Source organism: Stenella coeruleoalba (assembly GCF_951394435.1).
Source record: "Stenella coeruleoalba genome assembly, chromosome: 4".
NCBI classification, from domain to species: Eukaryota; Metazoa; Chordata; class Mammalia; order Artiodactyla; family Delphinidae; genus Stenella; species Stenella coeruleoalba.
Window position 1 is genome coordinate 3,815,001 of NC_137149.1, and position 23,827 is coordinate 3,838,827.

Sequence of the window (23,827 nt, forward strand, 5' to 3'; positions counted from 1 at the left end):
CATCCCCTCTGGGAGAATTCCTCGGTGCCCAAGTTCTAGTTGACACACGCTGCACAGGCATCTCCAGCCCAGCGCTTCCTCCAAGCTCCTCACTCACACATCCAAATGTCTGCTTCCCACTCGACGTCTCAAGGTTCTCCAAGATCAACATGCTCCAGAGAAAATTCATTATTTTTACCCACAAACCCACTCCTCCCCCAGCATCTCCGGCTTCAGAGGGGTGACCCCACTGTTCCCATTGCTGAAACCCGACTACCACAGTCACACCTCCATCACCCCTCACCTGGATGACGGCAGTGGCCTCCAGCTGGGTCTCCTCCTACCCCACCATAGGAGACCTTTTCAAATACAACCCCAGGGTTGTCATTCTCTGTTTAACACCCTTTATTAGTTTCCATCTCTCTTGGGAGTCAATGACTGTTAAGATGTTAGTGGAGTGTGTAATACACAGACTGTTTCCAGAACTCTTAAACCACTTTAGATGCACCTTTTGCTAGTGGGCATTGCTATGTTAATTGCAAACCATCTCATCTATTCCTTTTGAACAGTTTCCCCAGATGGCTCTGCAACCACGCTGGCTTTCCTCCAGCTCTCTCAGCCTCAGGACCTTTGCACCTGCTGTTTCCTCCCCACCTTTCACCTATGTAACTCCTGCCTTCGGATTTTGGCTCAAGTGCCCCTTTTGCATGGAGAACTCCCCATAACCCTCTGCCAGAGCGACTTTTAAAGCAATGTGTTCTCCTAACACTTGTGCATTACCTCCACCACCAGGGTTTGCTTGAGTCAATGCCACTTTCCCTCAGGGGTAGGAGAGCATGCGTGCTGTTTTGTTCCTTTTCTTATCTCCAACACTAAATAATTGACGGATGAGTGAGAACGGGGTGCTTTTCCCAAATGTTGGCTTTGGGTGGAGAGATTCCCAGGGCACCACTGAGTGGACCCCACTTTGGATCTTCCTCACCCGCCTGCCTGCACAGGCTGGTGAGGGTGCTGGCGTTTTCCTCCGGGTTCCGCCAGCCCACGCAGGTGGGCGGGGAGTTGTGTGTCTCTGCTAGAAAGCACCATCAGAACGCTGCCCGCGGTAAGTCATTCCCAGACAATTTCGGAGGCGGTTGTACATAACTGCTCCTCGGGAAAGTGGCCATTAAAACGAGGCAGTTTAACAGCGACCCATTCACCCAGCCGGAGGTTCTGAAATGGTCCGTCTCATGCAATTACCATCACGTTCATGCACAGGGTGTGTTTATCCTGAAGGGGTCCCAGCAGGTCGTCTGCGTGTTTTGGATCTGAACTCCGGCTTCCAGGAGAGGCGTAAACAGGACACGCACCTGGACGATGCTTCTCCGTCCTCCTCCTGTGATCAGCCCACTGATCTGCCGGGCCAAGTGGAGGATTCCGGGCAGAGTTACGGCTGTGACAACTTCTCTGCATTTTCCCCTGAGCCTCAGCACCTCAGCCTCCAAGCACTTAGCTCGCCTCCCTCACACCTGTCCACACACACTCGTCCCTACACACCTGTCTCTACACACCAGGACATTTATGTCATCAAGCCTCTCTCAAGTGCCCTGATCTCCCTGCTTTCCCTCGCGTGGCCAGCTCAGCCCACGTGGCATTTCTCTCAGGGATCTGGCCTTCCTTGAGGCTCCCACAAATCTCAACGTTGCAAAGCCCGACGTTGGCACTTAATTCCGTGTCTCTGCCTGGTATCCAAATGCCCCGCTCTATCCACAAGCATACGTAAGCATTCAACTTTTCCATCTCCTTCAAGATTTGAGCTTTGTCTTGTTGGAGAAATCCTTCCTTATAACAAGGTCAGGAAAATATTCTCCTGTTTCATCTTCTAAGAGATTTATGGGTTTGTCTTTCATGTACAGGTGTCTGTTTCACCAGAAATGAATGTTACGTAGTGAGGATGGGGGTTCAGTCTCACTTATTTTCAAGGGCATCACCCATTGCCCTGCCACCATGTTAAATACTCCATCCCTACCCCCGCCAACCAGCAGGGCCTAAGGTTTCTGGACGTATCTGGGTCTGTCTCTGGGCACTTGATTTGGTCCCATCGGTCAATTTGTCTTTCCAAAGTATGCCAATCGTTGTGATAATTCTGGGTGTTTTCAGTAAAGCAAGGCACCTGCTTTGCTCTTGAGGGGCGTTGAGCCTTCTTTGGCCATTCTCGGTCCTTTGCTCTTTGATATTCATTTCCAAATCCGCTTGCTAAGTTCAAACAAAACGAAACGACCCCAAACCTATTGGTGTTTTCACGCAGAACTGCATTGTCTGCAGATGCGTTTGAGAAGAACCGACTTCTTTACTAAGTTGGTTTCCCCCCGACCCATCAACACAGTATAGTCCTCCTTTCCTGGCATCTTCTTAAATGTGTTTAAATAACTTTCTATACTTTTGTTCACAAAAAACATGTCCTGAGGACAGTGCAGGCACCTTTTTCATCTTTCTATTTCCACATATTCTAAATAGTTTACCTCTAACTACTTCAAAGGTGTTTGTTAAGTTTACCTGGGGACTTGAAGCTTTACTGGTGGTATGTCTAGCACCAGAGTCACCTCCCAGGGAAGATGTTCTCAGAAAGAGGGCTGGGATGGGTCAGCATGGAGAGGATATGATGGGGGGGGCGGTCCTTCTCTAGTCCCTCAAATAATATCATAATGTCACTCACTGGTGTCACCTAACCATCGTGATAAGAAACACCTTTCACACGTCACAGCTTGCAAAGATCTTCCAGTTCACAGTATTCAATCCTCCAGCATCAGAAGGGCATCAGGTGAGACCCCCGGGAGTATTTTAAAGCAGGTGAGGTTCCCTCTTTGGCGTCCTGCGTCCCTGGTCCATTCCTCCCAGGAGGCTGAGTGCTCAAGGGCAAGGAGTCAACGTCTACTTCACGGTCATGAGTGATGTGTGACTTACATCAGCTATGCTGTTCTAAACACTTCCTTGCTGTGTCACGCACTCCTGTCTTTTGCCACATGGTCGTTTTACTTGCATTTATCTTCTCCAGGGATGTGGGCAGTGAACTCTCTGATTGGATTCCACTAAAGATTATTTAAAGTTTCTAAAGAATATTCTTCAGTTTGTTTTTTCCAAAATAAGGAATGAAGCGTGGCTTTGGCTTCCCTCGATGTCTGGAAAGGAGTCTGGAAGCTTCTCTCCCACCTTCATCTTCCTCCTCCCGTTTCCCAGCATCACAGTCCTTATTACTATTAACCAGATTTCGGAGGAAAGCTTTTCCTTTCCAAAAAATATATTTTTGACATGTGCATTTTGTTTCTATCCATTGTTACAACACCTGTTTGAGCTGCATCTGGTGTCTACCTGGCCTCAGTCCTCCCCTGCTTCTACGCCAGACCTTCTCGGCCTTCAACCGCCCTCAGCTTAACCCATCTCTCTGCTGCCAGAAGATGTCTTCAGGGCATTTCCCTTTCGAGACTGATGCCTGGTCATGTAAGTTAGAGGCCTTGGTATTCCCTAAACCTACGCATGACAGCTGAGCTGGGGATTAAATTCTGAGATCCCAGCTTTTCCGTACTTATCTGCAGACCTCGAAATCCATTCTATTATTTTGAAATTTAATACTGAAAACATGTGTGTAGTGGCCTGGCTTTCATTCTTTTATAAACAATTTTTCTCTTTTGAGAAAAAAGACATTTTCCCCTCGTAATTAAAGAAAACAATTCAGAATGTGAGGGAGGCTTAACAAGGGCTTTTTTATTTCTCTGAAAAACTCACCCACTCCTCAAACCCCACCCCTCAATCTTTGATCACTGCTTCCGGTCCCTTTGCTCCAGATTCTTATTTGGATACGCCTGTAGTTCTCTGGCAGGCCCCCTCTCTCCTTCCCTGTGTAGCGTCTTCCTTCTTATGACCCTGTTGTCTCCAGCCTCTTTTTTGTGTGTGTGTGGTACTGTTGTGGTTTCTCCACTGTCGTGGCCTCTCCCGTTGCGAAGCACAGGCTCCGGACGCGCAGGCTCAGCGGCCATGGCTCACGGGCCCAGCCGCTCCGCGGCATGTGGGATCTTCCCGGACCGGGGCACGAACCCGCGTCCCCTGCATCAGCAGACGGACTCTCAACCACTGCGCCACCAGGGAAGCCCCTCGAGCCTCTTTATTCGTGAGAACTTCCGGAGTTTCTCCTCCGCGTCACTGATTCATTTTCCCCGCGGTGTCCATCCTGCCTTCTCATGCCTCTGAGATGCCCTTGGTCTGTCATTGAAGTTTTGGTGTCTTACAAGTGTTCCTTAACACCCTCGCTCCCTTCCCACTTCTTCCTTCTCTCTGGGAGCTGCATTTCATCACTGTCCTTTCTCCTAAACTTCCGCCTTCCACCCACACTGACTGTCCTGCAGGGACCGGGAACCACAGGACGTAATCTCCCCACAGAGGTATCCACACCCCGCTCCTGCCTTATAGGCTGTGCAGGTACAGAGGCTCGGGGTGTAGGTGGGGCAGAGGGAGGGAACAGCATGCCTTCGCCGAGATGCCCACCCAGCTGGGCCTTTGATGGAGGGTTTCCCAGCCTCTTGCTGGTGGGCAGGGCTGCTCTGGTTCACGAGCGCTCTGCTAAGTGGAAGGTCTCAGGTCCTAGCTTGGTCTCAGGTCCCAGCTTGGTCTCTGTTTCTGGCATTTTATCTATGCTCCTTCTTCCCAGTCGGTTTACGGGGAACTTGAGGAAGCCTGGGGCAGTGGCTGACACTGTTTTGTCTGAGAGATCAGTGTCGTGGTCTAGAGATACCCCTAACCTGGCAGCCTTCCTGTCCCCATCCAGGTTTTTTTTTTTTTATTTTTTGGCCACTCCGCACAGCATGGGGGATCTTAGTTCCCCTTCCAGGGATCGAACCCGCGCCCCCCTGCATTGGAAGCACAGAGTCTTAACCACTGGACCACCAGGGAAGTCCCAACCACCAGCCAGGTTCTAGCCCAGGATCACCCTCTATGCCCCGGTGAAAGTGCTGGTGGCCAGGGGGGCAAAGACCCCTTCCTGGCGATCTTTATCTTCTATGCAAGGGCCAGGAAAACGACTGGTCAACTCAGAGAACAGAAACCCCAGTGACATCACACACACCACTGAGGACCCTTAGAAACTTCCTGTGCTCGTCTCACGAGGGCCCTCGCTCTCGGGGAGAAAAGGTATTTATTTCCCTGCCGGTGAGGGAGATGGCCACATTTTGCTAAAAGTATCACAGGACTTTGGAGGACATACACTGGCTCATTGATGTGGGACAAATAACGATTTAATAGCTTTCTAATTACATGACAATTAGAATTCCTATCTGGCTGTGTCCTTAGGTATCTATGGGCTGCGCGGAGCAGTTACGGCGCCTGCAACCATTAAGAGCACCAGGATCCGCGGGGCGGGCAGCGCTGACAGCTACAGAGCATGATTACCCGTGTAATTATTCTCCTGCACCTGAGTGATTACGTGGTGGTATTATTTGTGTGGTATTACAGTTTATTCCTATACCTAATCACAGTTTCCTTTCACGGACTGGGACCCGGCCCAGGAGGTGCTGATCGATTTTTTAAAATAACATAAAAGTCATCCGATGAGCAGCTTGGCTACCAGGCTGCCTTGTGTTCACACGGAGAGGCGGCCAAGGTCTGGGGGGAGGGAGTTGGGAATTCACACCAGACACCAAGTTCATGGCGGCAAAGCCCACCCAGCCCGACCGTGAGACATGAGACGGGAGGATGGCTGCCCTTGGCACTGTGCCCTCTTGGGTGGGCTCCTGGTTGCTACGTGGCGCCGTGGTCTCTGCTTGGTGCCCCGCTGCAGGTCCCAGCCCTCGGCCGCCCTCTGGCCCAGCATGCGTGACCCGCCTGTGTTAGCACCGCCCGTGTCCTCGTCTGTCGGCTCTCCTGGACTTTGAGACTCACCGTGGCAGGGCCTTAGGAGGATCCTTATTTTTTTCGGTAGCGCACAGAGTAGGGGGTCACCGTGTACCCACCAAACCAGGCTGGAGGGACAACCCCCACCGAGAATCCCATTTATAAAAGCAATCCTTTCTCGGGGTAGGAACGAGGGGAGGATGGGCTGAGAGATTCAGACCAGCGATAGCAAAGTTATTTTCCCTTAAGAATTTCAATCACGTTTTTTATAGCTCCATCCAGCACCTCTTGCCTGGCAAGCTAAAAGCAATGAGGGGGGTGGCCAAAAAACTTCAGGAACAGAGTAGCAGGAAGGAGAGGCCAAGTCCCTGGTAGTCGCTACACCTGTTAGCGCAATTATCAAAGCTCAACCTTGAATCAGACACCCCAGGTAGAAAACAAAGGCTGAGACAGAAGCTGGGCAGGTGGCCCCCTGGTCCCCAGCAGCCCTGTCCCCACCCTGGGGCTCTCTTGCCGGTCCAGGGCGCTAGATCGTTGACCTGAACAAGGATGACCGCCCGCAGCCTGGGAAGTGCGGGTCACGGTTCCCCATTTAGCAGGCGCACCGCCCTCTCCAGACTGCAAGAGGAAGGGCCCCTCCAAAGACGGTGAGTGGCAAGCGTGTGCCAAAGGTTAGAACTTTCTCCAGGTGACAGCGCCGAGGATGGTGGGTCTCAGGTCTGCAGTCCTTGCCTCACGGGTGGGAGCCTCTGTGGCCACAGCACCTCGAGGCATCCCTCGTACGGAGAAAGGGTGGAGGGAGGTGACATGGGTTGGGAACCTGCTGTGGGGCGTCTCTCCCACTGAAATGCTAGGGAAGGTGACAGCAGGTGCCAGGAGCGTGTGATGTTTCCTGTAGCTGCTGTAACAGCGTCACAAACTTAGTGGCTGTGAACAACCCCAATGTATTACCTTACCGTTCTGGAATCAGGCGTCTGCAATGAAGCTTATGGGGCTTAAATCAAGTTGTCAAAGTGTCAAAGTGTCAGTGAGGCTGGTTCCTTCTGGAGGCCCCAGAGGAGAATCTGTTTCCTTCCTTCTCCAGCTTCTCGAGGCGCCCGCATTCCTTGGCTCGTGGCCCCTCCTCTGTCTTCAAGCCAGCAGCGCAGTGTCTTCAGTCTCTCACTCGGACCCTCTGATAAGGACCCTTGTGATGACACTGGGCCCACCCGGATAATCCAGGATAATCTCCCATCTCAATATCCTTAACCTAATGCCGTCTGCAAAATCCCTGTTCCCACCCATTTATGGTGACATTCATAGGTTGGGGGATTTAGGATGGGGGCGTCTTTAGGGGACCTTATTCAGCCCCCAACGGTGCACAGCAGCTATGCCCCCGTGGGCCTGCCGTCATCCATCTGTGTCACAGAGGAACCAGGAGGCCCAGGCGTTATGTAACAGGTCCAAGGGCACCCTGGCTGACAAACAGGAGGGTCACGTTGGAACCAACGTTGTCTCTTGCCGTACCCTGTGGTCCCCTGTCAGAAAGATGGACAGAGGGGCTCGGACACTTGGACCTTTTATTTCCCCCTTAGGACAAAGGACGTGCAGTCACAGGCACCCACTCCCGTTTATTTGGGGAGACTCTCCCACCTCCCACTGTCACCCTGGGACCATCCGTCAAGGCCCCTCTGCCTTCGCAAGTGGCAAGTCCACGATCTCTCGGAGACACGCGGGTGGGTGACGCTGGGTTCTTTGCCCCTGCAGCCTCCCTGCCCTTTGCCGGCCACTTTCCTGGGGTTCTAATTCCATCTGACGTCTTTCCAGTAAAGATCCCTCTGCTGCTGCAGGCTTGCACTGGCTTCTGCTGACCGCCACCAAAGCCCCACAGCCACAAAAAGCTGCAGTGCTGGGGGACCATGGACTTGGAGGAGGCTGACATTCCTCTTGCAGGTGCAGAAGCTGAGGCCCAGAGAGATGCTGTCCTCTGCAGGCAGCCCTGGAGGACAAGGCGGGGGCAGGCCCGGAACCCAGGTCCCCACTGACTCCAACCTTTACCCCCCACAGCACGGTGTTAGGGTTGCTCAGGGCCAGGGAGCCCCCCTGGCGCGCACGCACACACACACACACACACACACACACACACACACACACACGAGGAACAAAAAGACACTGTCTCCCTGCATTGTAAACAGGAGAGGCCTTGCAAACAGGTTCATCTGGACCATTTTTCTAGATTCCACATATATGCGTTAATATACGATATTTGTTTTTCTCTTTCTGACTTACTTCACTCTCTATGACAGTCTCTAGGTCCATCCACATCTCTACAAATGACCCAATTTCGCTCCCTTTTATGGCCGAGTAATATTCCATTGTATATATGTGCCACATCTTCTTTATAGAGACACAGACATAGAGAACAAACATAGGGACACCACCAAGCGGGGAAAGGGGGGGGGATGAATTGGGAGATTGGGATTGACATATATACACTAACTAATAGTATAAAATAGATAACTAATGAGAACCTACTGTGTAGCATGGGGAACTCTACTTCACTTTGCTGTACAGTAGAAACAAACACAACATTGTAAAACAACTATACCCCAATAAAAAAAAAAAAAGAGGAGTGGCTATCTCCGGTCACCACCAGCCCTCCCCCAGCCCTGTCACCAGCAGATCTGTGTTTGAGCTATGTTGGACTCATTCCAGTCTTTGGGAACAAACGCTAGGGCTCACTCCATCTCCTGACGCCATCCCCCTGTCCCCACGCCCCCAGAGCTGGGAGCTGATGTGGCACATTCTAGTCAGTTCCCAGGGGCCCACGATGTGGTTGTCCTGAACGGGCCTGGGCGGTAAAGTTGGATAAGACGTGGCGCTGGCCCAGGAGGAGCCTCCACTGGTCTGGAGAGAATGGATGAGATGGACCCTGACAACGAGCCCTCTGCAGACAGTGGGCTGTGGGTGCTCACGGGAGGGAACAGGCGTTAACTGAGCACCTACTACACGCCCAGGCGGGTGCTGGGCCCTTCATAAGCTTTGACATAGTTTTTCTTTCCTGTGCAGAGCGCATCATGTCACGTTGAGGACACAGGGTCTCGAGAGGCCAGCGGCTGCCCAAGTTCATCCCACCCCAGTAAGAGCAGGGGAAGTGACCAGTGACAGGTAGATTATCAGTGCCCCAGGTCCTGGCCTGGGTTCAGGGCCTGCTGGCATGGGGAACCCTCCCCCCGCCCACAGCTCCTCACACAAAGCCCCCCCACCCCCATTGGGGTCCACATCTGGAACGCTGTGAGGGTAGGGCACCTCCATGGGAAAGCAAGTTGTGACAAGGCTGGCTGTGAGGTCTTTCTTTCAAGCTAAAAATATACACTTACTGCTGAGTTGAAAGAGGCAAGAAGAGGGAGTTTGAGATTTGAAAGAAAAATTCCTCAAATAAGGAATGATTTTTTTTTTTTTTAACTGTATAGTTAGAAGAAACTCAACAGAAGCAATGTAAGTAAACACTGGTTGATGCGGACACATGGGCTGTTCTTTCTTCCACCTGCTCTTGTTCACAAAACCTTGCTTGCCAGGCTTGAGGACCCATCTTCCCTTCACTATATTCCACTTGGGTGGACTGACCCTGCCCCCCAGAGAGCACATGACCAGACCTGGCCAATCAGAGCACCAGCTCCCTCTGGCCACACCCACTGCTTCAGGAACAGGTCACATGATCCCAGCCCAGCCAATGGGAGTCTTCCTTGGGATCTGTGCTGAAACTACTGGGAAAGGACCCCTGCTCCTTCTGAGATCATGGTGCCAAGGGTCACACGTGCCTGGGGCTGCCAGAGGTCATCTTTTCCACCAAACAACCCACCTGTGCCTGAAACCCAAGCCTAAGCTCAGGAGAGCAGAGCCGAGAGGTGGGGAGAGACAGACTGATTCCTGATCTGATTCCGGATCAAGCTGTGCCTGAAGGAAGCCCTGCCCCTGGTCTTCACAGTTACATAAGCCAATGTATTACTCTTCTTGTTTGAGTGACTTCATATTACTTGCAATCAAACGAGCCAGCATGGTGGGGGGTATTTATTCGGTGGCTGGTTTGTCAAAGGAAGACAAGTAGAACAGAAAACACTAGAAATAAAAGGCCCCACAAAGGTCACGTGCAGACAGCTGCTGTGTGACATAGGTGCTGCCACTCTACCCCTTTGGCACCCAAGCCTGACACCACTGACCAATCAGGCCTCCTTCCCACTGCACGAACACGGCCCCAAGTCCTTCCCATAAACACCTGCAGAGAATGACACAGGTAGGTGCTGATATCCCTATTTCCAGCCGACGTCTAGTGCAGAGAGAGGTGAAGTGGCTCGTCCCACTCTCCTCACTAATCAAGTCCGTGTACGTACATGAGACACTCTGTTCCCTTGATTTATATTTTCCCTCGTGTCTGACGATTTCTCCTAGTGCGGGCAGCCACCGGATAAACCACACAAATCGCCGGATTCCCGGAAACCGGGGTGTTTGCACACGCGGGGAGGAGAGGCACGGTCAGTACCTTTGTGAATGATAGAATGCAACGGCCAAAGCTGGGCGACAGGCACGTACCGGAAATATGCATACAAAGCGCTTTCCCTGGGCTTCCCTCTGCCTCACCGTGGATTTGCCCCGTACCCGCCACGGAGCCCGGGTGGCAGGGAGGGCGCAGTAAGAACCCCCGCCCAGACGGGGGTCCAGCTCCTCCACGCCTCCCACACTGCCCTGACCCAGAAGAATTACTTCATCTCTCTGAGCTGCAGGCTGCTCACCGGCAGGTGGAGGACACCTGGCTCAGCTGCTGTGTGGCTTCGGTGAATAATGATACACACACACGGCAACGCTCGCGGAACGGCAATGGCTCGGTGCCCGACCCCGTGCCCGGGACCCCGGAAAGCACCTCGTTCCACCTTTACAGAAACCCTGTGATGAGGAAGCCCATTTTACCAACAAGGCTCAGAGCGGCCCAGGAAATATCCCCAAGTCCCAGTCCTTCCTAGATCCAGGACCTGCGTCTCCACTGCTGGGAGGTAGAGGAGCCGCACCCTCCTCTTGCCGGGGCTGCTGTCAACGCCCCACCCCGCCTGAGCCAGTGGCACCACGCCCTCCAGCATCATCCACGGCCACACGCCTGCCCACTGTTTTCCGTCCAGGCCCTCACATTACAAAGCTCCTTCCATTCCGAGGAGAAGCCCTTCGACCCTCGCCCCAGATGGCAATGGGACCAAAAGGGTGTGGGACGACCTGGACCCCAGTGGAACCCCATGGTGCCTGGCTCTCCACGGGCTCAGACACCGCAGTATTCTCAGGTCCCTGGCAGCCTGGGGACCCTGGGACCCTGGGTAGTGCACGAGTTTCTTATGGTTGCTGTGGTAAATTACTACAGCTACAGGGCTACAGTAACACAGGTGTATCGTCTTACAGTTCTCCAGGTCTGAGTACCAGATCAGTGTCGCTTCCCTTCTGAAGGCTCCAGGGGAGAATCCACTCCCAGCCTTTCCCACCTCCTAGAGCTGCCCACGTTCCTTGCCTCGCGGCCTCTCCCGTCTTTAAAGCCAGCAGCGCAGCATCTTCCAGTCTCCCCGCTCCCTTCTCTCCCCTACTCCCCCTACCACCCTGTGACCTTCTGCTTCCAATGTCACATCTCCTTCCCTGATCCCCCTGCCTCCTCTTACAAGGATTACTGTGACAACGGTGGGCCCAGGGGATAATCTCCCCATCTCAAGAGTCTTAGCTTAATCACATCTGCACGGCCCTCTTTGCCACGAGAGGTAACATAGTCACAGGTTCTGAGGATTCGGATGTGGACATCTTTGGGGGTCATTATTTGGCCCTAGCAAGGGGAGGGAGAGGTGTCGTCTGTCCTAACTGCCTTAGGGGAGGTGTGGCCCGGGGAGGGTGTACCCTGAACTGGAGGAACACGGGGAAGGGCCTGAGCTGGAAGGGATCACCACTTCTGATGGCCAGCTGGTCAGAGGGCACGGGCCTGCGGGCTGGGGAGGCGGGCAGTTTGGGCTTCACACGAAGAACAACAGAAGGCCAGGCGGCCCGGGCAGAGCTGAGCTCTGGAAGCTGAGGGACGCAGGTTAGGGGGGACTGGGGTGATGGCGGGAGGTCACTGGGCTGAGCCAGGTCAGAGGAAGGGTAGCTTGGGCGGGGGTGGCAGAGGACATGGAGAGAGGCCCAGGGCGCTGGCAGGAGTCCACAGTGGGTGGGGTGTGGAGGGTGAGGAATTTGGCAGTGCAGAGGACCACGCTTGGGCTTCTGCCCGTGTGCCCGCGGGGATGTGGCACCAGCTGTGGGTAAAGGCCTGGAGAAGGCCAGCTTACACGTCAGGATAGGAGTTGATCTTGCAGCCACGGGGTGGAGCCATGGGGGAAAAAATTCAACAAAGGTGCTGGTGCAAAAAAAAGAAAAACAAAGATTCCGGAAGCTGGAGGCGCTCTTAACCTATCCAGGGCCTCCTCGCGGTGACTGGGCTTCCTCCACTGCGGAAATCACTGTCAATTTCAAGTCGTTTTTACCAGGCTATGGTCCTTCAAGTTTCCTAAGAGCCTCCATGCACAAGGACAAACGCACCATCTACCACTCTTTTCTGAGCACTTGCCTTTGAAGGGAAGAGGGGTGAAATTCGGGCTGCGGCCAACAGCTGATCAGAAGCAGGTTCCTTAAGCCCGGCTCTCACTTAACGGGGATGCTGGGCGGGGATACCGTGGGAAACTAGGATGGGGTCTGCGCTGAGTCAGTGCACTCGGCCCGGACGCAGCATCCCTTCCCACACCGGCTGCACAGGACACAGTCGATGACCTTCAGTGCCACGCGGCGTGGTCAGCCTGTGTTCGCGGGTCCCCCTGGTGGCCCTCAGGCATGAGGGAAATAAACCCATCACCTGCTCTCCCATCCAGAGGACAGCACCACCCATTATGTACCTCGTACTGAGCCAGCCAGGGCTTCTGTCACTGCGATGGAGGCCACGTCCAATATAGAGACGGGGCCACGATGGGCCAGGAGGGGGGTCCACGCTACAGGTGAGGAGGAAAGAGCTTTCCCATTCTGGGGTCCCCCTCTGGGCGGGCCGGCGTTGCAGCTGAGCAAGCACCTCATCCCCCAGCCATCCGGGGCGGGGGAGAAAGAGTAGGATGGAGGGGACCAAGCCCGAGCCCCTCAAAGTGTCTGAGCTCCCCGGGATGGCGAGCCCCCACCTCCCCGGTCTCCGTGATGCAGCAAAGGTGGTTCTGGGCCAAGGACACACACCCTGGTTTGCCCTGAAGACAGAGCCAGCCAAAGGCTTCAGTTTATGGGTCAAGTGAGGGCAGCAGGTCTAGCAAACACCAGGGCCTCCCAGGGCCTGCAGCGACGGGAGAGTGGACTCACGTGATGTGGGGCCCCGAGAGACACGTGCATGTCCCGCTCGCCACCCCATCGCCTCACTCCGTGAGGCTCTGTTTTCTCATCCCTAACATGTCAGCTGCAGTCACTGCCTTGGGGTGCCGCTGTGCCCCTGGGTGATTCCCCATCGCTCTCGCCTCCCCGGCCCCAGCCCGGCCTCTCTCCCTCTCACTCCACCCGGCCCGGATGGACGGACACGTGCACACACACAGCACTGAGCAGAACACAGTAGGTGTGCATCAGGGGGTCCCCAGGATGAAGCCCCTGACACACAGGTGGGGGCCCCGAGACGCCCCCGGGATGGCCCTTTTACATTCTACTTAATTTTGTGGTTGTGGCGTTTGGGGTTTCAGAATCCGCACCATCTGCAGAAGACAGAGTGAATCCGGAGTCTCTTTCCCTCTCTGTTTATTAGTTCCAGAGGCCGGAGCCCAGGAGACGTGTTTTCTGAGAAAACGTTTTTTCCCTTTCTCTCCTCTCTCCTGCAACAGCCTACTGGCTTTAAGAGGGCATCATTTTCCACACATTAGCTGAAGTTTCGAGAGTTTCGCTCTATTTCTGAGACAGAAGCTCTGTACACCGACAGGCCCAATTGAGCCATTTTTCTCATGGACAGGAGAGGACACTCAGTGCTCCGGGGAAATGGAGCATGGAGCACATCGCCGACTGGAAGCGAAGGCCCGTGCGGCACCAGGTCTACTTCCCAGCCCCCGCAGGCCCCCGCGATCGGGCTTGTCTTCCCACCGGACAGGGGCGCCAATCTGATCTCGAGCGCCACCTGGTAACTGATCTCGAGCGCCAATCCGGGGAAGGGGGTGACACCTGGGGACCGTGCGGGCGGGGTTCGGGAGTCCTGGCTTTACCCTCAGAGAGCTGGGGGTGCTGGGGTCAGACTCCACCCCATCTGCCTCGTCCTGTGTGCCGAGGCTGACCAGAGAACCCCGGAACAGGCAAGAGGCTGCCCAGGCTGCGGGGAGCCCCCGAGAGCCCACCCCATGGAATCAGAGCCGCAGCGGGCACACACGGCTCTTCTGTGCTGCCAGCCCTGACTGGTCTCCTGCTCTGGCCTGGCCACGCCGAGGGCCTCCTGGGCGTCACCTCTGGAGGCTGCAGGCCAGTGGACACGGTGTACCCCATCCTGGGCTCTACCGCCTCTCCAGGGCCTCCCCTGTATCAGGAAACAGCACCCCCATTCACCCACTGCTCATACCAGAATACTGGGGGCAGCATCTAATCACAGCATGTCTCCTGACCGTGTCCCTGCCCTCCCCGTGAACCTGCCCACCCAGGATCAGCCTCGCCATTGCTCACCTGGACCCCACAGGTGTTGGAGCCACACAGATGCCCATCAGATGGCTGAATGAGTGGATGGATGGGTGGATGGATGGGTGGATGGGTGGGTGGATGGGTGGGTGGGTGGGTGGATGGATGGGTGGATGGGTGGGTGGGTGGGTGGATGTATGGGTGGATGGGTGGGTGGGTGGGTGGATGGATGGGTGGATGGGTGGCTAGATGGGTGGGTGGGTGGATGGGTAGATGGGTGGGTGGGTGGGTGGGTAGATGGGTGGGTAGGTGGGTGGGTGGATGGATGAGTGGGTGGATGGATGGGTGGATGGGTGGGTGGATGGATGGGTGGATGGGTGGGTGGGTGGATGGGTGGATGGGTGGCTAGATGGGTGGGTGGGTGGATGGGTAAATGGGTGGGTGGGTGGGTGGGTGGATGGATGGGTGGATGGGTGGCTAGATGGGTGGGTGAGTGGATGGCTAGATGGATGGGTGGGTGGATGGGTAGATCGGTGGGTGGGTGGGTGGGTGGATGGATGGGTGGATGGGTGGCTAGATGGGTGGGTGGGTGGATGGCTAGATGGGTGGGTGGGTGGGTGGGTGGGTGGGTGGGTGGATGGATGGGTGGATGGGTGGCTAGATGGGTGGGTGGGTGGATGGGTAGATGGGTGGGTGGGTGGGTGGGTAGATGGGTGGGTAGGTGGGTGGGTGGATGGATGAGTGGGTGGATGGATGGGTGGATGGGTGGGTGGATGGATGGGTAAATGGGTGGGTGGGTGGGTGGGTGGATGGATGGGTGGATGGGTGGCTAGATGGGTGGGTGAGTGGATGGCTAGATGGATGGGTGGGTGGATGGGTAGATGGGTGGGTGGGTGGGTGGGTGGATGGATGGGTGGATGGGTGGCTAGATGGGTGGGTGGGTGGATGGCTAGATGGGTGGGTGGGTGGGTGGGTGGGTGAGTGGGTGGGTGGATGGATGGATGGGTGGGTAGATGGATGGATGGGTGGGTGGATGGATGGGTGGGTGGGTGGGTGGATGGATGGGTGGATGGGTGGATGGATGGGTGGATGGGTGGCTAGATGGGTGGGTGGGTGGATGGGTAGATGGGTGGGTGGGTGGGTGGGTAGATGGGTGCGTGGGTGGGTGGGTGGGTGGATGGGTGGATGGGTGGCTAGATGGGTGGGTGGGTGGATGGCTAGATGGGTGGGTGGATGGATGGCTAGATGGGTGGGTGGGTGGATGGATGGGTGGGTGGATGGATGGCTAGGTGGGTGGGTGGGTGGGTGGGTGGGTGGATGGATGGATGGGTGGGTGGATGGATGCATGGGTGAACAGTGGACTCTCCTTCAGTCCACGCCAGCCTCCCCACCACAACAAAAGAACTTTCTTAAAAGATAAGCAAACCAGCACATCTGATCTCATCCCATGGACCCTTCCAGCCTCGTCCTTGAGAACAGCCCACTCGGGGCTCCCAGGGAGGCCTGGGTCCCCCCACCAACGGCCTGCGTGCATCCTGCCTGGAGAGTGTCATCCAGGCATGGCTTCAGTTTGCAAGCGTGCAGGAGCACAGGGTGCCATGAATGCCCCCTGGCAGGCAAAAATCTACAGCAGAAACAAGAATCAACAAGGCCTGCCCACCTCCCACCCCAGAGAACTAGTGCTGTGGGTGCCCAGCCCCCGCTCACGTCGATGGAGCACACACCAAGAGGGTGCACCTGGCGTCTCCGAGTGCTTCACGTTCAGTGGCAGCCCCGGTGCAGGCCCAGGTCCCAGGGTCTGGGGAGGCGTCCTGAGCGTAAGCGCTACATGTGAGGGCACGGCACCAGGGCGCCCATGTCCCTGTGCCATGGAAAGCCAGCTCTGCAGCAGCCCAGATCAGATACGGACACCCCTGAGCTTGCTGCCTTACGTTCAGTGTGCATCTCAAGCCCATTTTCTGACAATAGGGAGAAGGTGGGTCCTCCCAGGGTGACGGGAGGACAGAGTAGGGGTCCAGGCTCAGGCCTGACGGCAATGTTGGGCCTGGGAAAGATGCGCAGTGGCGAGGTTGGTCCTCTCAGAGCCCCCGCTGTGTGCCAGGCACTGTGTCTGCAGGTCCGTGCACTGGCCTGGCTCAGAGGTGGGGGCACTGAGCCCCCTGATGCTGTACAACGCAGACACTGCATCTTCGACACGGGGACCAGGTGCTGTGGTACATCATCTCATTTAATCCCCAAATTACACCTCAGAGAACCAGGAAGGGGAGACACCAGGATGCGAACCCCCTCAAAGCTGGGCTCCCACCACTCTGTGCCTCGGTCCCTTCCTCATGGCACGTCCTTGGTCAGATGTTTGGGCCGGAACAGGGAAGTGCTGGTCAACACTCGGGAAGAAGATTTCAAAGCAAAGTATAACACAGTTGCACAAGCATGTCAATGAGAGGAGAAACCAACAAAACGAAGTCCTTGCTGCTTGGAACGCTTTCTAAACACACAGGCAGGTCCTGGGCTTCCAAGCTCCTGGAAACGGGGTCTGGGGATCCCGCAGGACACAGCGGGCAGCAAGTCTGCCAGGGGCTGCTACTCTCCATGTGAGGGGAACCGACAGAGATCGCCCCACCGAGCAGTCCTCTGAGCAACAGGAGGGTCTGCAGGTGGCCGTGTCCATGGGACGGAGCTAACCTCGGCTCCCTCCAGAGGCCCAACCACCACCATGCACCGCTGGGGCCAAAACAGGAAAGAAGACAGGGACTGATCCAAGGGGTCAGCTGCCAGGGAAGAGGGGGCGGGGCTCCACCCAGAAAGGGGTGGGGCCTCCACAGCAGGGCGGGGCCTCTGCGCTAGAGAAGAGTGGCCTCCACAGCAGGGAAGGGAAGGTTGCCTCCATACTAGAAAGGGGCGGGGCTGTGCCCCCACACCCTCTCCCCGTGCCATGGGGTTCTCGTGCTGAGTCAGAAATGTGCTCGTAGTCCAAAGCCAAATCGGGTACTCAGACAGCACGGAAGGCACACGGGGGATGCTGAGGGGTCCTCAGGGCCCCCAGGGTCTCAGGTCACGCCACGACAGTGGTAGAATGCCTCGCCCATGGGCATCAAGGCGGGAGCTCTGATTATACTAGAGGCAAGACAAAAATAAAAGGGAATTCATTTTGTAAGACAGGTTGCAAAGTGGTCTCTTAAGAAGCTGTAAAGTACTGCTTCGCCTGTAATTGTTGTTGAATGGACTCCTAATAGCGTTCACACCTTCCTGCAAAACCTATCCATTACCGATAACTGGAGAGGTAGACCCTCAGCTCGTGCTGAAGCAGGTGCCCCTGCAAATGAAGAACCCCATCTTTTCCCAGATCACACTCACTCTGGGGTAAACCTGTCCCGCTAGAGGCTGACTTTGGCCCCTTTTCTTATTCCTCCCACAAAAATGCAGCAGGAGAGGTTCGGTTTCCCAGGGCTCCACCAGAGCCTCAAAGGTTCAGGAAGGATCAAGTTGCTTGTCCAGTTCACCTTCATATCCCAGCGCCCGGCAAAGGACCCCAGCACATAGTAGGTGCTTCGGGACCCAGGGTTCTCACCCTCCAGCACCAAGCATGCAGCCTGGCACACAGTAGGACCTTGACCCACATCTGCTGAACGGATGGGGGTCAGATTGAGACAGAGCTCGGACATCTGGTGAAACCTGCCCTCTTGCGGAGGAGAAGCCGAGACACATGGTAAACAGAGCAGAGTCTGGGCTCTGCCCACGTGCATCTCATTACCCAGCTGCTGCTCTTCCCCTGGGAGGAGACCAGGAGAGTCCAGAATGCCGGAGGTGCAAGGGGCTTTGGAGAACCCCCAGTTCAACCTCCTGATCTTATGGAGGGAGACACTGAGGCCTGGAGAAGAAACAGGATCTGCCCTGAGTCACACAGCTCAGCTGTGGTCAGATCGAGCCCTGTCCAGCCACAGCGGGTTACACACTCCCCACTTCCAGCACAGCAGGCTGCGCTGGGCTTGCACAGACATGGGGAACCCCATCTGCCCCCTGGAACTTTGCCCCAGGGTGCCTGGTGAGCTCAAAGTTATGACAGAGGGGGCTCTGGCATCTAGCAGAACTGGATTTAAATCCTTGCTCAATGCCAAGTACAGAGACACAATATGTTTGATCCATTGGTGACAGCTTTGCTACCTACCAGCTGGGTGACCTGGACTATTCTCCCAGCTTCCCCCGAGCCTCTGTTTTCTCATCTGCGCAATGCAGGTGATGACGTAAACCCCCCAGTCATGCCCCGCCTCCGCACAAATAAATGACTATGATTGACATCTGGTTCTGGCCTAGGGCCTGGCATACTGAGAATGATCGCCAGTGGGTGTCTTAGGAATTGAGAAGCTACAGATGAGCGAACAAATGAAGGCAATGACAGGGGGAAATGTTTCCTTTTATGAAATGGAAATCTCTTTCCCTGAAGGGGTCCCACCCCATCTCCAGTCCAGCCCACTGCACCCGTATTTCCTGAGTGTTGGCTGAGTGCTAGGGGCTGTGCACAGTTGAGGAGATGGACCTGAGTAAAATCCAGTCTCCACCAAGCAGCCTTCCTGGACTGCTTCCCGATCCCTAGGCCTGCCCTTCAGGAGTTGGAAGACCAGCCCGTAGCCCCCAGATCTCCCCTCTACCTTCACCAGCCCCCGTGGCTTCCGGTTCTTTACTTGACATGGTCTCACATCAGCTTTTTCTGTGACAGGGACTGTGGCTTTTCTGCTCCTACCTGCATTTACAACATAAGGTGACATTCACAGGTGCCAGAGGTTGGAAAGGGGACACACCTGGGAGCCGTGACTCAGCGGATGTCTTCCGTGGCAGAGTCATGAGTGAGGCTCTTCAGCACTCCCCTGTCAATCTCCCCTCCATCATTGCCCCCGTTAAGAGACGAGACACCTTGGGACCTCCCTGCTGTCCCCTCCCTGGAGGGTCATGGCAGAACTGGACTGAGGACAGGGCTCCCCGGCCTGGGTGCCGTCCCCCAGGCTACCCTACAAATGCGGGGTGCCCCATGCAACCCCAGGAAGGAGCCTCGGGCTCCACGCCTACAGGCCCCATCCAGGTGCAGGGGAGTCTGTGGATCAGGTGGGCGACTCGGCAATAGCGTCCATTCAGCGGGACCGGCTGTGGCTTGCGGCGCTCGCTCATTCATTCCTTCATTCATGCATGCATTCATCCTTTAACATGGGCTGAGTGTTTGTGCTGGGCACAGTGGCCAACCAGACCCGGCCTCTATCCCCAGCGATATTTCCAGGCTAAATGTCCAAATTATCAAAATAACCTCTCACAGGCATCGCCGATCATGTCCTATCTTCTTTTAAAGATGCACACGTCTCCCTGCCTCCATCCCTAACCCAGTGTTGCCCACAGAGGAGGTTCTGCTGAGCACCCCGGTCAGAGCCCCCAGCTCTCCATCTGCCCCGAGCCCCCAGGTGGCCAAAACCGATGCTTCACTCCTGGTGCCCCCTGCCTGCCGGGATGCCCCACGTGACCTAGAAGCCCCTTTGCTGAGCCCCGCCCATCGTCTCATTAACCGCCGGCCACCCCCTTCACAGCAGGACACAGGCTCAGCAGCGGCTGCACTGCGCAGGACCAGGGTCTGTCTGGCCTCACTGCTGGCAGCCCAGCAGCCCTCCCTGACCTCACGCCTCAGAGACTCCCCGTTCTGTGGCTGCCACTGTTGCCTCTGCCTTTCTAGTTTCCAAAGGAGGACATGGTGTTTGGGGCCGGCCCTGCAGCCACCGTCACATCCGGGCACCTGTGGGTCCTCCCAGCTGGTGACGGACGGCAGGGTCAGCTTGGAGGAAGCTTCCGGGACCGGGCTGGCTAGACAGATAGAAATTGGAGCACGTGCAGGAGATGGGCGGCATGGCCTCCCGTGTCCACTGCTGGCTGGAGTTTGGGGGTGATGGGGGGCCTCTGGCTTGGGTCAGCACCAGCCCGCGGCAGCCCTCCCTTGTCTCGCTCCAAATCACAGGGGCCCCAGGGAGAGAGATGACAGCGGGCAGGGAAGCAGGATGTCTGTCCTTGCCCCTTCCAAGCACTCAGCTCTCCTGGCCAGCGAAGGTCTCTGTGCTATGCACACGCTGCCGCACCCAGGCCTGGGCTAGGGTGCTGCCTGGGCATTTCCCTTGCTGCCCCCCCACGCCCCCCAAGAGAACCCCGTGGCTCAGAGAGCGGGGACGGCACACGGGAAAAGCACTGAGCTCCCAGCAGAGCAAGGGCTGCATCCCAGCGCTGACCCCTCACCAGCCCGGGCTGGGGCCAACCAGACACGGGACGGGGACAGCTCGGGGAGCACGTGGGCTGAGCTGCGGGGAGTCGGGGTGGGGCGGTAGTTGGGGGGGTCATTCCCCCGTACTTGCTCTCACTCCTGCACAAGAAAACCCCTCAGCTCTGGACCCACATGAGGCTGGGGTCAAATCCAGGCCTCCCACCACCAGCCGTGTGATTAAGCGCTAAGTCTCACCTTCCTATGCCTCAGTTTTCTGCCCTGGAAAATGGGTTAATAACACCTCCTTCCTCGGCCCCTGTGGGACAGAGTGAGATGGTGCACGTGAAGTCCCCGAGCAGGGCCCAGGGAGACCCGGGCAAAACCAAACCCCTGCCCCTCTCTGTTCAGTCCCGAGTCCCCTCCGGGCAGGCACCGGTGTCCCCGTGAAGTCCCCCCTCTCCAGCAGCCCTCCCCACCTCTGCATTCCAATTCTGTCCATCAGGAAGCTTTAACCGCAGTACCAGTCAAGGAAGGGTGTTGGCAGAGGGGAGAGACCTGCTTCAGAAAGCGGACATCCCATTAAAAAGTGCCAATCAAGATTCCCTGGACAGCTCCCAGGGAATGGCAACGCACTTCAGTCCTCACGTTCCGAAACCTCTACGACGGGACCTCGGTCCCTGCAGAACCTGCCAAGTTCACGCACACACCGACTCCTCTGAGCCCAATAACGTGCCGTCAGCGTGACCGGCAAACCCTCCGGCGCCCTCCGCATCCAGCCATCTGGCCATGATGACTCTCTTCCCGGGACGCTCATCGGTCTACAGAGGTTTTCCGGGCTCTACGTGGCGTCAGAGCATCTATCGGTGCCCGTGGGCTGGGCTCTGGGTTCTAATCCCCAATGTCACAATTCTCTGCCGTGACATCCCATTTCCCAGGAGGAACCTCATCTGTCCAAGTTCCTCTCTGTGACAACGGTCTACTTCCCTGCATGGAGTCAAGTGCGCAGGATGGCTCTGCCCCGGGTGCTTCCTCTGACCTCAGGTCAGGTCCCGAGGTGGCTAGGAGGCAACCACGGCTTTGCAAAAGGGTCTTCTCACGGAACCTGGTGGAGGCGGCCGTAGCCTGGAAACGACAAAGTTCCCTGATCCCACAGTCAGGCAGAGAGCAGAGTCAGAAGACACGCTCAGACCAGGAAAACAGAAAGTAAAGCTCAAATGAGACACCAAGGCCAAATCAAAAGCAAATCAACAACTAAAAGACCCTGCGGGAGATCGGGACGCTCCTCGCTGCTACCCAAGGACGCCAGACCAAGACGAGACATTCCTTCTCCCCTCCAGAGAGGCCACCCCTGCCCCTGCCCCGCTCTACCTGGATGGATGCCGGCCCAGGGCAGGGGAAAACAAACGCACCAGGACAAACTTTCTCCCAAGGTCCAGCTGCTGCTTTAGAACTTAATTCATCCAAACGAATTCAGGCGGAAGCGGGAAGGGTGACGCAGGGAGCTGGGAGGTAAACACCTCCGCCCGCCGTCAGGATCCCGGAGAAGCAAGGCGGCAGCGGCTGCTGCCCTGCAGACCCTACCTTTCTCTTGTTGGTCGGGCAGATGTAGAAGTTGTCGATGACGGTAGTGACGCCAGGCTGAAGGGTAAGCTTGGTGTAGGACGTCCCGAAGTCCGATGACCTGGGAGGACAGGAAGACAGCTGTCAGTGACAGGCCCCTCCACGTGCAGAGGTATCCAGCCCACACGGTGTCCCCCGCCAGTGTGGGTGCAGCGCCCAGGACACCCTCGGGTGTATCCTCTCCCTTTCCCCGGAGCAGCATGCCCCAGGGGACCAGGAGGAGACTGGGGCTCCCTCAGGGACACCCAGCACTAGCCCAGGTCTGGAGCTGCGAATGCCAGCCTGTCTTCCCACGAGCCACCTGCCCTGGGCGGTCCACGGTCTATGTTAGCTGTACTGTATCTGCGTCTCACTGGTTACAAAGGGTCTCATAAGTACTGGCCACGTCTAGGTCCTTCCATCTGTTTGATTCCTCGGAAAACCTGGACAGATTACGTCACTACGTCCATCTCGAAGATGACCAGAGGGCCAGGAGGAGGCTCGGAGGGGATACGTTCTGGCCTGAAATCACTCAGCTGACAGGGGGCCGACTCAGGATGTGAGCACGGGCCGCCCACGGACAGCTGGAGTCCTGTTTGCTCTCTAGAAGTTCCCCGCTGCCCTGAGGCCCGTCTGCTTGTCTGTTTCCCTCTCTGGACCCTGAGTTCTTCCGGCGAGCTGCACCCTCCGCCCTGACCATGTGCACCTACAGGGCTGCAGTGGCGGCAGCAGGTACCCAAGCTCCAGAGCTGCTGGGAATCAGACCCCAATCCCTGTGCCGGCCAGTGGGTGTCAGCATCCGCTCGCCACAGCCGGGCCGGGGCCAGTCCCTGCCGCCCAGGGGGGTGCCCACTTTCCTGTCCGTAAAGCAAGGGCTGCAGGAGAGAATCTCTGAGATCTAACCTCCGCCCAGAGCGGCCGCAGCAGTGAGAGGGAGATAAGACATCACGGGCAATGTCACAGCAACCAACACGTCGGGACGTGGTATTAATTCCATGCTGCAGCTCTGCTGAGCTCAACTCAGCGACCCTGGGCCCAGCGCTCCTTGTGACCAGCTGGTTCAAACGTGCTGCGGCCGCAGAGAGCTGGAGACGTGGTCAGGCCCAGGCCGCACTTTGCCTCCAGTCCTTAAACCAACGTGCGTTATTCCAGAGACCTCAGCTTCTCCCAGGCTGTCCTGTCTTCTGACCGGTCAGGAGACTCACCCCAAGGCGGGGACGGGGCCAGGAATGGGAGCCCAAGGCTACTGAGGCCTGCCGTGCCGGTGCCCCTCGGGCCCGTCCATCTTTCTGATCACCACTGAGACCGGCCAGCATGGAGCTGAGCTCCAGGGCCAAGGGCGGCCGATCCCAGCTGATGGGAGGTGGAAGTGGGGCGGGGCAGTCACCTGGATTCCTGTCCTCAGACCCTAGCACCGTGTGGAGCCTGGCCTGCAGGCGGCCCAAGCAGCCCCTTGGGCCCACGGAGGGGCTGGGCCCACGGAGGGGCTGGACCGGGGCCCACGGAGGGGCTGGA

At 56.6% G+C, this 23,827-nt stretch overlaps 1 protein-coding gene across 1 annotated transcript in view; it reads right to left on the reverse strand.

Moving 5' to 3' along the window:
• SORCS2 (sortilin related VPS10 domain containing receptor 2) overlaps positions 1–23,827 on the reverse strand; it is a gene marked incomplete at its 5' end in the record, with an annotated part of 475,854 nt that overhangs the window by 165,249 nt on the left and 286,778 nt on the right. The window contains one exon of the mRNA XM_079921045.1: positions 22,295–22,394. Coding sequence (XP_079777171.1) covers positions 22,295–22,394 — 100 coding nt within the window. The remainder of the gene's footprint in view (positions 1–22,294; positions 22,395–23,827) is intronic.